At 43.0% G+C, this 13,312-nt stretch overlaps 1 protein-coding gene across 3 annotated transcripts in view; it reads left to right on the forward strand.

Moving 5' to 3' along the window:
• CSF1R (colony stimulating factor 1 receptor) overlaps positions 1-13,312 on the forward strand; it is a 93,435-nt gene that overhangs the window by 38,362 nt on the left and 41,761 nt on the right. For all 3 annotated transcript variants that reach the window (XR_008317946.1, XM_053303786.1, XM_053303787.1), the window contains exons 3-4: positions 10,398-10,649; positions 11,411-11,680. Coding sequence is in view for 2 of the 3 variants with exons in the window: in XM_053303786.1 (XP_053159761.1) it covers positions 10,398-10,649; positions 11,411-11,680 (522 nt within the window). In the remaining variant the exon portion in view is untranslated. The remainder of the gene's footprint in view (positions 1-10,397; positions 10,650-11,410; positions 11,681-13,312) is intronic.

A 13,312-nucleotide genomic window follows, 5' to 3' on the forward strand; every position in this document is an offset into this window, starting at 1 on the left:
GTCGTTATTGACCTGATATATTACCAACCTTATATCAGACCCCACCTCCCATTGTCCTCCTGCCTCCCCCCACTCATTCCCTGCCTTCCCCTCCCTTACCTTTACCCAGGACCACAACACCCTCTTTGCTTCCTCTGGAGCACTGGAAACAGCAGCCGCCACTGCTGTTTGGCTTGCCTCTTGTGCCACCACATCATTTTAAAATGCCCAGTCTCTACTCCCACCCCTTTCAGAGTATCTGTTGAAGAAAAAAACAGACACTTTTCTAAAGAACCCTGGGTTATGGTGTGTATAGTTCATTTAACTATACATACCATGTATAGTTGGAGTGTATGGTTCCTTTAAAGGCTGCAGTAATGGATGCAGCAATCCCTTAAGCTTTCTTTTAAAACTTTTAAAATCAATGCATGTACAGTTATGTACACAAAAACATGTATGTATGTATAAACATTTGTACACACATACAATGTAATGTCTGAATAGGACTAATGCCTGCCAGAGATTTCTGAAATGTACCAGGCTTAAGATTCTGTGTTATCTCATTAAAGACATCATTAAGAAAATTCTTCAATATATTCTGCCACAATTTCTACATAGATTACAGTGGAATATGATCTAGATTCAAATTCCTATATGAATATATTTTATTATTTGATTAGGGCTGAACCAAACGTTTGCCATTTTACTTTGGACGTGAATGTATAGCTTTGAGGGAGGCAAAGTATTTCCCAACCCATCCTTTTTGCCTAACCTATTTGCTGTTATTTCCCTTCTCATCTGCTTCTTCACCAATTTTTCCCCATATAGGGAGTTTCTTTCTCCTTCCAAGAGTGATCTCAGCCAATCAAGAATCGCACGTTGAATGTGTGATGAAGTCACAGATCTATGGAACCTGATTTAGTGAGGGCAAGGCTTCCCAAAGAAGGAAAAGAGAGAAGGCACAAGTACAGGTGTAGTGGAGATGTCAGGAATCAATCTAGGGCCTAACACATTTCAGATCAAGGGCAATTACTGAGCCAACTTCTTCAGAAGAATTCCTTTAAAAAGCTTATGATATGATATGATTTTATTTATTTATTTGATTTGATTTGATTTGATTTGTATACCACCCTTCCAAAATGGCTCAGGGTGGTTTACAATTAAAACAAACCACTAAAACAGTAAAGAGCTAAAACAAATTAAAATACTACTTAACAATTAACAATTTAGAAAGTATTTTAAAACAAGTACAGTGATTAAAAACCTCAAAATCGGGTTTTGAATTTTAAAATAGACCAGATATTAAAAACCCCAAAATTTAGGAAGCTGAGAAAGCTTGGGTGAAAATATGGGTTTTCAGGAATTTTTTGAAAATTAGAAGAGATGGGGAAGATTGTATCTAAGCAGGGAGCGCATTCCACAATCTCGGGGCAGCGGCTGAGAAAGCCCGTCACTGTGCAGCCACCAAACGGATCAGTGGCAACTGGAGACGGACCTCTCCAGATGACCTCAATGGGCAGTGGGGATAATAATGAAGAAGACACTCTCTTAGATAACCAGGGCCTAAGCCATTTAGGGCTTTGTAAATTATAACTAGCACTTTGTGGTAGTGTAGTGCACATAGGGTGCCAACCACCCCCATGGGTTTCTAACCCATGGGGTACAGGGTTCTGTTGTTTCTGAGGTATTCTGAGTGTGGATTCTATGATAGCATATTAGAGTGGATTCATGGTGTTTCACTGAAAATCTCATTAGCTATCATAGAATCCACACTCAGAATACCTCTGAAACAACAGAACCCTGTACCCCATGGGTTAGAAACCCATGGGGGTGGTTGGCTCCCTATGTGCACTACACTACCACTCGCTCTGGGCCACCCCAGCACCCCCCAAGTGCACTTATGGGGCTGCTGAAAGCTCCATGTATACCCTATGAGGAAAAAGCTTAAAGACGCGTAATCTTCAACAATTCACCAAAAATCAGCCCTCTGCCCAAATCCTTTGAAAAAATTCAGGTAGCTTCCTTGCCCCTACCTGGCACAACAACCAACCCCACACTGCTCTAGGCCACCCCTTTGCCCCCCACGTGAAGCTATACATTTGCTGACACCTCAATGCTTCTTATGGAGAAAAACCTTAAAGACGCGTAAACTTCAACAATTCCCCAAAAATCAGCCCTCTGCCCAATCACTCTGAAATTGGGATGGTAGCCTCCACCCATTAGGCACTACCACCCCACCCCACTCTTTTTGCCCAGTTCCCACACTATGCCCCCAATCTGCCCCAAAGACACTAAAACTTCAAAAATTCCCCCAAAATCAGCCCTTTGCCCAATTGCCCTGAAACTTGGGTTGTAGCCTCCACCCATTGGGCACTACCACCCTACCCCACTATTTTGCCCCTGGGACCCGTTTTTCCTACCCGAATCGATTCGGATTCAGATTTAATCTGAATCCGAACCGAATCAGGGGTGATTCGGGAAGCCTGTATTTGGGCACAGAACAGAACGGGGGTGATTCGCTTCGGGTCCCAAACCGAATCACCGAAAACCCAAATTGCACACCCCTACTTTAAACACATCACAGCAGGTAACTGATGACTCCAAATTCTGGTTTGGGGGGGGCACATACTAATCCCCTCACAACCCTGAACAACTCAGCTGGACATGAACTCACAGAGGCAATATGGGCAGAAAAGAACAGCCTCTTTGCCGCACGTATTGCCTAAGCATAGATCTTTAGATGTGCTCTATGTCGCAATCTGTCAGACTTGAGTCGAGTCTTCCTCCACTTGCACTCCAGTCGCCTACCTTGCTGCTTCAGTCCCATAGATCTTCCTTATACCAAGGGGCCAAATTTGAAGCGGGTCGGAGGGGATGCTTGGGAGCAATCGTGTCTACTACCCTGGTGAGCAAGTTGTTCCAATTCTCAACAAAGGCATCAACAGGATCACCAGCAAAGCCAACACTAAATTCCTCCAAGGCTTCGTGGAATCTTAATGGATCCAATAGGGGGACCATTCTAATAGTCCCCTTGCCCCTGCAGAGGTGGGAAGTGGTTGTAAGTCCAGCCTTAACCAGATGGTGGTCTGTCCATGACAATGGGGTAATCACAGGAGTCCCCACCCACAGAACACCACCCTCATCAGAGCAAAACACCAAATCAAGCGTGTGACCTGCAATATGCATCGGTCCAGAGACCACTTGGGATAGGCCCATAGTTGTCATGGCCGCTATGAACTCCTGAGCTACCCCAGACAGATTGGTCCTGAAGTGAACATTGAAGTCCCCCAGCACCAAGAGTCTGGGAGACTCCAACGCAAGTTCCGTGACCAAGTCTGTGAGCTCAGTGAGGGATTCTGCTGGGCAGCGTGGCGATCGGCGATCGGTACACCAACAGAAGTCCCAATCTATCCCTGGTCCCCAAACTCAAGTACACACATTCAATATGGTCTGATACCCTGACAGGGACCCTGGTAAAGGAGATATTATCCCTATAGACCACAGCCACCCCACCTCCCAACCCACGTCCCCTCACCTGCTCCTCTACAGAATATCCTGGAGGGAGAAGTTGGGACCAAACTGGACCACTAGCCTCCCCCAACCAAGTCTCGATAAAACATACCTGGGCGGCCCCTTCATCCATGATCAAATCATGGATTAGTTCAGATTTATTTTGGATGACCTGGCATTACAGAAGAGCAGGGAAAAGCTATGTGGGTTGTTGGCAGTGCTCCCCGAGATCAAAGAGCTGGCAGGACAGCCAGAAGGGGAGACAGCTATTAAATTTATGACTACCCTTCCTCTGGAATGGCCCGCTGACCTCCCAACATGATATGATATGATATGATATATATCATATCATATCATATCATATCATACCATATCATATCATATATGATATAACCTTTAATTTGTCAGATTTTGGGTTTTCTCAAATGATTGCCAGTTTCTAGTTTTTTCCTAATGCATTTTGAAGTAGAATATTTACCTTCAATTGGATTTGCATTTGAATAATATTTCAAAGAATTTGAAATATATTTACCTTCAAAATGCATTAGGGAATTTGAAAGCTACCTGATTGACAAACCTGTCTGACATCCATTGGTTTTGCCTTCTCTTCATTCACATGTTGCATTGGCCTGTTTTTGACAACCAGAAGATTCATAGTGTCATGGTAGAGCCATTAATTTGAGGATCTGTGCCATGTCAACTTCTGTAATTGTAGAGACTGAGATATTCACATAAGAGTTAGAAATTTCCTATGAGTGAAATAAATAGCACAAAGTAATGTGTGAACTGACCATGAGAGATAAACAGATTTTGTTTTCTCACCCTTATACTATGTAGCAACAACAACTATGCCATCAGATGGCTGAAGCCAAGTCAGGGTATGATCACAGAAGTAATTGTGCTTCAAGTGTCTAGTCCTCAGAGCAAAAAACATGTCTGCAAATACATAGATTTTTTTTTAAGCCATAAAAAATTACTTGTAACAAAGAAAAACTCTTGGTCGTTCATAGGACCAACTTACCTGGGACAGGTGAGGCTGGCAGGGAGGTAGGGTCCTACCTGCCTCCTCTCACACGAGCATGAGGTGTGCCCCCACTCTGCCGCATGCACACCGGACAAGCAGCATGGCAGCAAGCAGCAGAGCCAGGATCCAGAGGACTTCCTCCTCCAGCATCCCACAATGCACTACATGAGGAGCATAGTGGTGCACTGGGGGATTTCCCCGCTACCGTGCACTCCTGCCACCAGCTCAATGGATGTTCAGGCTGCAGGCAACCCAAGCATTCACATGACCAGGAGTGGTGAGGTAGAACTCACTTTTAGCCCAGGTTAAAAACCTGGACTACCTGGTTAAAGAGTGCTGGGTTTGGACTCAATCCCAATGCTCCACACAACCAGCCCTACCCGGGTAGGGCTGGTAGTGAAAACAATCTTTATATATTGGCTTCATACAATTAATAAAAGAAGACAATGGCTGGCATCCTGACTAATGCAGCATGTGTGCAGCAAAGGAAACATGCATTATGCCCCCCACTCGTGCAGTGAGGGGGGCATAATTTGTGCCAGTCTCCCCTTCCTGCGGCATCTGGTGAGCCACTGTGCAAAAGAGGACGCTGGACTAGATGGGCCTCCTTGGGCCTGATCCAGCAGGGCTGTTCTTATGTTCCCTCTGAAGCACTCTGTGCCAGCCAAACATGTATCCCTGAGGGCTGCTTCATTCTCAGGAGTATGATTTTGGGTGGTATAGAACACTTCAGAGGGAGGGAGAGATAGGTGAAAATTGCTCCCCTCCTGTGTGCCACACAGCTCGCTTCATTCATTCATTCATTGTATTTCTATAACACCTGATATAGAAATATCCAGGCTGTGTACACATTAAAACATAACACAATATAAATCAGTTTAAATTCTTTATACAGATAAAATCTCAATGAATAAAAACACATTAAAATTTAGATTTTAATTAAAAGTCTGAGAAAACAGGTATGTCTTCAGGGTCCTCCTAAAAGCAAACAGAGAAGGAGATGCTCTTATTTCAGCAGGGAGCGTGTTCCAAAGTCCCGCGGCAGCCACACAGAAGGCCCGGCCTTGAGTCACCACCAAACGAGTTGGCAGAAGCCATAACCAGACCTCTCCAGATGATCTTAATAGGTGACAGGGTTCACAGCAGAGAAGGCATTCTCTTAAGTACCCTGGTTCCAAGCCACTGAGGGCTTTATAGGGTGGGAAAGCACTTTGTATTTCATTCGGAAACATATTGGCTTTAGTCTGGAAGACAGCAACTGCATGTAAGTTTCCTTTGCTGCACACATGCCGTGTTATGGTCTTGGCCAATATCTTGCAGAAAGTCTTGATGTGTTGCCTGCCATTCTTCAAATGAATGAATTCAGTTAATTTTGACATTTCAAGACAGTTTCTGAACTTCCATTACCTTTCTTAACAGACAGGAGTAGAATGGTCCCACAATTTCTTGGTAATTGAAATCTTTGCCGCCATCAACAAATTCCAAACTAATTCATTCTATTCCTTCTGGATTGTACCATACAAATAACCAAGGAAAAACAGCAATGAATCTGTCAATTCTATTGTGTAGGAGATTTTATCCCCAAATTGGTTTTGGGCACCAGACATGCAGTAAATCAGCTTTAATTTGTTTGTATTTCTAGCACATGAATCTCATGTCTGTACATCTTGCTTAAACTGCAAGCCAAGGTGTTATTATTTTTTAATTTTATTTTTATTTTTACATTTTATATCCCGCTCTTCCTCCAAGGAGCCCAGAGCAGTGTACTACATACTTAAGTTTCTCCTCACAACAACCCTGTGAAGTAGGTTAGGCTGAGAGAGAAGTGACTGGCCCAGAGTCACCCAGCTAGTATCATGGCTGAATGGGGATTTGAACTCGGGTCTCCCCGGTCCTAGTCCAGCACTCTAGCCACTACACCACGCTGGCCCTTAAGGTGTTAAAGTCCATTTGATACTACTACGACTATGGATATTTATATACTGCTCTTCAACCAAAGTTCTCAAAGAAGTTTACATAGAAAAATAAATAATATATAAATAAGAAGGTTTCCTGTCCCCAAAGGGCTCACAATCTGAAAAGAAACACAAGGCAGATATCAGCAACAGCCACTGGAGGGATGCTATGCTGGGGCTGGATAGGGCCAGTTGCTCTCCCCTGATAAATAGAAGAGAATCACCACTTTGAAAGGTGTCTCTTTACTCAGTTAGCAGGGGCCAACAATCCTATGGAGGTTTTCTTTAACAAGTACAGAGTGAGTAGTACCCTTTGTATAAACTGTTTGCCAAAGACTGTCTGCAGTTGGTATCCACATCATCATTCTCTCCTATCACTCCTTAATTTAATTTCTTTCCTTTTAGTATCTTAAAAAGCAAGCAAAAGCTACTCTTATGACAAATATGACAAATATTTATATACTGCTCTTCAATAAAATTCTGAAAGTGGTTTACATAGAAAAAGAAATAATACATACTTAAGATGGTCCCGTGTCCCCAAAGGGCTCATAATCTAAAAAGAAACATAAGGTAGACACCAACAACAGCCACTGGAGGAATGCTGTGCTAGGGATGGATAGGGCCAGTTGCTCTCCCCCTGCTAAATATAAGAGAATCACCACTTTAAAAAGGTGTCAATTTGCTCAGTTAGCAGGGGTTTCTCTTGGAATATGCGGGATAATAAAACACCTCTGTCTCTTCCTGTCATAAAAAATAATATTCAGCAAAGAAGCTGAATAACAATGTATCTCAGTGGTATTAGAACACAAGAACAGCCCTGCTGGATCAGGCCCAAGGCCCATCTAGTCCAGCATCCTGTTTCACACAGTAGCCCACCAGATGCCACTGGAAGCCTACAGGCAGGAGTTGAGGGCATGCACTCTCTCCTGGTGTTACTCCCCTGCAACTGGTATTCAGAGGTATCCTGTCTCTGAGGCTGGAGGTGGCCTATAGCCCTCTGACTAGTAGCTGTTGATAGACATATCCTCCATGAAGTTATCCAACCCCCTCTTAAAGCCATCCAGGTTGTTGGCTGTCACCACCTCTTGTGGCAGAGAATTCCACACGTTGATTATGCATTGTGTGAAAAAGTACTTCTGTTGGTCCTAGATTTCCTGGCAATTAATTTCATGGGATGACCCCTGGTTCTAGTGGGTGGGTGTGTGTGTGTGTGTGTGTGTGTGTGTGTGTGTGAGAGAGAGAGAGAGAGAGAGAGATTTCTCTCTCTCCACTTCCTCCACACCATGCATGATTTTATAGACCTCTATCATGTCTCCCCGCAGTCATCTGTTTTCTAAACTAAAAAGCCCCAGGTGTTGTAGCCTTGCCTCATAAGAAAGGTGCTCTAGGCCCCTGATCATCTTGGTTGCCCTCTTCTGCACCTTTTCCAGTTCTACAATGTCCTTTGTTGGATGTGGTGACCAGAATTGTATGCAGTTCTCCAGGTGTGGCCGCACCATAGTTTGGTATAAGGGCATTATAATATTAGCCATTTTATTTTCAATCCCCTTTCTAATGATCGCTAGCATGGAACTGGCCTTTTTCACAGCTGCAGCACATTGAGTCGACACTCTCAATGAACTGTCCACCATAACACCAAGATCCCTCTCCTGGTCAGTCACTGACAGCCCAGATCTCATCAGCATATACTTGAAGTTGGGTTTTTTTGTCCCAATGTGCATCACTTTACACTTGCCAACACTGAACCACATTTGCAATTTTGTTGCCCACTCCCCCAGTTTGGAGAGATCCTTTTGGAGCTCCTCACAATCCGTTTTGGATTTCACTACCCTAAATGGTTTGGTATCATCTGCAAATTTGGCCACCTCACTACTTACTCCAACTTCTAGATCATTGATGAATAAATTAAAATGCACCAGTCCCAGTACAGATCCCTGGGGGACCCAGCTTCTTACTTCCCTCCATTGTGAAAACTCTCAATTTATACCTACCCTCTGTTTTCTGTCTTTCAACCAGTTAGCAATCCACACATGTACTTGTCCCCTTCTCCTATGAATGCTAAGTTTTCCCAAGGGTCTTTGATGAGGAACTTTGTCGAAAGCTTTTTGGAAGTCCAGGTACACTGTGTCAACTATTCCACCTTTATGCACACACTTGCTGACACTCTCAAAGAACTCCAAAAGGTTTGTGAGGCAAGATTTACCTTTGCAGAAGCCATGCTGGTTCACTCTCAGCAGGGCCTGTTCTTCTACGTATTGATACTTGCAGTTAGGATTTTTTGTTTTGCAGACCCCTCAGTAGGGGAACCATGAGGCCCCATTTAACACCATATGAATCAGAGCTAATGAACATCTTTGACTCAAACATTTTTTATCTAAATAAAAAAAAATCCAGAGGGGTGTTTTTCCCCCCAGTATACTGCCACAAATTTGCAGACAAGGTCATATATAGTAAAATATTACACTAATCTAGTGGCTGTTTTAGATCTGAAGTAATGTGTGGAAGAAGCAATATTGAGGAGGGGATGAGAGGACGGTGAGAAGGGGAGGCTAATAAGGGGAAGACATGAAGGTGGGAGGGGAGAGGAAACACACCACAGCGGCCAGAGCAGAGACAACCATTCGCAATGTGTTTCCTCAGCTACGGAAGGGTAATGCCGAGGTTTCAATTCACAATGCTTTCCTCAGCACATCTGAGGCACTGATTCACTTCTCACTTCCCCCTCTCCCTATTATAAATATCAGCAGCGGTCAAAAGAACTTGCTGACACTGCAAAGAGAACTTGGCTTCTTCCATGACAGCCCAAGCTTCAGGTTTTTTCAGGGGGTTGTTCCCTCTTCAGTTCAGGCTGAGGAAGACGTCTAATCCACTGTAGAATTCTCAGCCTGGGCGATAATTATGAACTGCATAATTGCACAAATGGTTGCATACTATTCAATATGCTAATGCCCTTTATTAATTAAAAATCACTTCATTTGTCTGTGATTCTGTCTTGCCTCACCCCTGGCCCCTGCTGTAAAGCTTCAGACCACAGAGCATATCATGCCAGGGAATGCAGGCAGGCAGAAGGCCTGTTGGAAGAGGCAACAAGTGACTCCTAGGATACAGAAGATTGTGTTCACGCACATGGAGGGTTTTAGAGTAACATAGCTCTATCTGGGCTGGCATACGGCAATGCTAAGAAGTCAGTGTACTCACTATAGACTTACAAGCCCATTTCATTGACTTATTTCAAAACTATTATTAAGTTTATATATTGCTTTTCTACAAAAAGCTCATGAGATGGTTTGCATAGCAAAAGGAATAAGAAGTAAGGTTTTTCCTATTCAAGCTTGAAATGAACTGCAAAATTCTGAAATCGATTTGCCAAAACAGCAGCCAAAACCAATTGTTTTTACTAATCAACCTTGAAACACTTGAAACGTTTTGAATGTTTCGAGCACCATTTTGATGCCTGTTTTTCCAGGGAGAGCTGCTCTACCCATCGGGGTTGGTGCGTAGATCAGCCCTCCACTCTGGACTTAGTGCTTCAACCTGCCTTGGAGGACTGGTCTGTTTTATTTTGAGCTCGAAACAGGCCCTTTATTTTAAGGGTGTCTTGTTTCTAGCTTGAAACATTTGAAATGGCCCATTTTGAGCTCAAATTGATTCAAGCTTGAATAAATTTGTTAATGAGAAGAGCGTTCCCTGTCTCAAAGGGGCTCATGATCTTAAAAAAAGCATACTAACAAAAGTCATTAGGAGGGATTTTTTGCTGGGTTGAACAGGGACGGTTTCTCTTCCCTGCTAAATATGAGAGAGCCACCACTTTAATAGATGCCTCTTTTAGGTATCAGGGACAGTAGTATTAGTAGATGCAAGATTTGCTAATCATACCTTGAAGAGATACTACAGTGTCACAGATGCCTCATTCTCTTCCTTCTTTCTAGGATCAGCATCTCCAGCCATCAGCCCTAATGTCTCCACTGTGACTGTGAATGAAGGAGACCCTGTAAGCTTACTTTGCTCTGGAAGTTCCAGGGTAGTGTGGCTTGGCATAAAGAATGGACCTACAGTAACTGTGCACAACAATGGCACCCTCTATATATCCAGTGCTAGTTGCAAGCACATGGGAAAATACCAGTGTGCTTACATCAACAATACCGATGTGGAGACAGCCTCTGTATATCTGTCTGTGAGAGGTAATCAGGCTTTCGATACTTCATCCAGTTTCACCCTTCTGGTCCTTCTTCTGTATTACATGCTTCTACTGCATAGACAGGGATATGCATTGAAGCAATTGCCTTTTCCCACCCCATATGATAGCCTCTTGCATGTACCCCTGCCAGTGGAGGCTCATCTGGTAGCCATGCAAGAGAGGTCTTTCTCTTTGGAGGCTCCCTCCCTTTGGAACTCTTCCCCCAAAAGAAGGAGATTTCTCTGGCTCCCTCCCTGTTTCGTTTCCAACTGATACTAAAGATGCGTTTGTTTCTGTTAGCCTTCCCCCGATACATGCAAGATTCTTTGTGGTTAGTTTTATTCCCTCCTCGATCTGGTGTATTGTTTTTTATGAATTGTTATTATACATTTTAATTTTTTTTAAACTTGTTTTACAACCCTGAGAAAGGTTGGACAAAAGTTTTTTAAATAAATGGAAATAAATAATTCTACAATGAATTTCACCGTGCACAGAACAATGCAATCTTGACAGAGTCTTTGTGCAGGTTTGCTAAATTTCTAACCAAGTGGAAGACTGGCTCCACTAGATATGCCCGTGATCTTTGATTTATGAGCAACACCTCTGAACAAGAGATATCCATGTGTGTTGAAGACACTTAGGGTCAGGACCTGGTCTTACCATCAATTCAGCATGTGGCAACCTAGCCTGCGATGATTTCCTTGATGTATTCTAAGTAATTAAGGCCATGAGAGTCACCTGCTGCAATTCTTTTTCTTGCCACAGGTCCTCGTTGGTGTGTCCTTAAGGAGGCCATTGAGGTGGTAGAAGGCAGAGAGGCATTGCTTCCATGTCTGATTGATGCCGCAGGATTCACAGGCAATGTCACCCTTCTAAAAAACTCAAGAGAAAATATCACCAAAGGGTTCTCTTTCAGTGCTCAGGATGGAGCCCGTCTAGACAAAATAACTATGGATGCAAAGGGCCGGTACCAGTGCCAGGCCCTAATTCAAGGGCAGTTGGTGAAATCCTCAAAAATATCACTTCGGGTTCGAGGTAGGTTTGTGACTGCTATTTCTGCAGTGCATGTGGGGGAGGATGATTTTCAACCATTTTTGGTATTTTAATAACCATTTTGAATGAATTTTTCAGTGTTAAAAAGGTTTTATAGGCCTCATCTTGCTTAGCCTCGCAGCAGCGTAATGAGATGGGTGAAGCTGAAAGATAAGAGTGAGATTCAGGAAGATGTTAACTTTGGTTTTCCATAGTTAAACTCCACACTTTCCCCAGAGCCTTAGCCAATGGCATGGAGGTAGGACAGGTCTACCCCAATAAATTTTTCTCCCCCCCCCTTAAAAATACCAACAAAATACTTTTAAAATAACTGAATAACCTTGCACATAGGACTGTTGGGGGCAAAATAAAATACAGATTATTAAAGTGAACTCAATCAATAGATTGTTCTTTTGTGCTGTCCATTAGTGCTCCAACAGTATAAGTGATCAAGGCCACAAGTTGTCTTATTTCGTCCTACTACTTTTTGGGGGGGAACCCCCCCTCCCAAAAAAACCCCCACGCTTTTAGGCTGGCTACAGACCTGACTCATTCCACTGCAATGAGAAAAGAAATTGAGATTGAATTGAACTGGCCAGTGTCTGAGCATATGACTTCATGCAATGCATAATAAACGCATGGAATTCATTGCCATCAACTGGTGATGGTCAGTCCTTTTAAAAAGGACTGGACAAATCCATGGATCAGTCTATTAATAACTACTATCTGTACAAGCTGAGTAGAACCTTCATGTTCAGAAGCAATCTATCTCAGAGTATCAGATGCTGAGGACAAACGACTGGGGAGGGCTGATGCCTTCGTGCTCTGTTTGGAGTTTTCCCAGAGTCTTCTGGCTGACCATTGTTAGAAATAGGGTCCTAGATTAGATACACCCTCCTTGACCTCATCCAGTAGGGCTCTTCTTGGGATGTTATGATATCAGCATCATATAATGTATTATTATTACTCTGAATTTCCTGAGTGTGTTTTTAAATATTACGTGTGACCCCCAAATGGACTTGCCTTGGGTCTATCCAAACTGGAGACAGGCAGCATAGTTTCAAACAGATTTCATGAAGTAATTACTCTGCATTAAACTTGCAGATACTGGCTCACACACCGTGCAGCAGGTCAAGAAAGTAGTACTGTTGTGGTCATGCTAGTTCAACAAAATTGCAAGTTGCACCACAATTAAAATTTGGAACTAATGGGCTTACTCTCGTGTAACGTTCATTGCATGATTTTTTGCAGTTGCACATCATGTGACATTGGGAACATATGGGGTAAGGTGCTTTTTCAGGTAACCTGGTCACAAGCCATTAAAACTAGCTCTTTAAACTGGGCCTGGAAACTGACTGGGAGCCAGTACAACTGATGAAGCACTAGTGCAGTGTGATCAAATCTCTCAGTCTCAGTTAATATTCTTGCAGCCCTGTTTTGGACCAACTGTAGTTTCCAAGCTATTTTCGTATGTATGATGCAGTAACCTAAATGAGAGGGTAGTATATAAATAAATAAATAAATAAATCTCTGTGTGTATATATATTTCAATGACTTTCTTTAATGCGCAATAAAAGGATGATGTCTTACATTGAAATGTTAGCTATTTTGTTACATCTGTGGTTTAGTTTTTAA

This window comes from Hemicordylus capensis, chromosome 2 (assembly GCF_027244095.1).
Source record: "Hemicordylus capensis ecotype Gifberg chromosome 2, rHemCap1.1.pri, whole genome shotgun sequence".
Taxonomy (NCBI): domain Eukaryota; kingdom Metazoa; phylum Chordata; class Lepidosauria; order Squamata; family Cordylidae; genus Hemicordylus; species Hemicordylus capensis.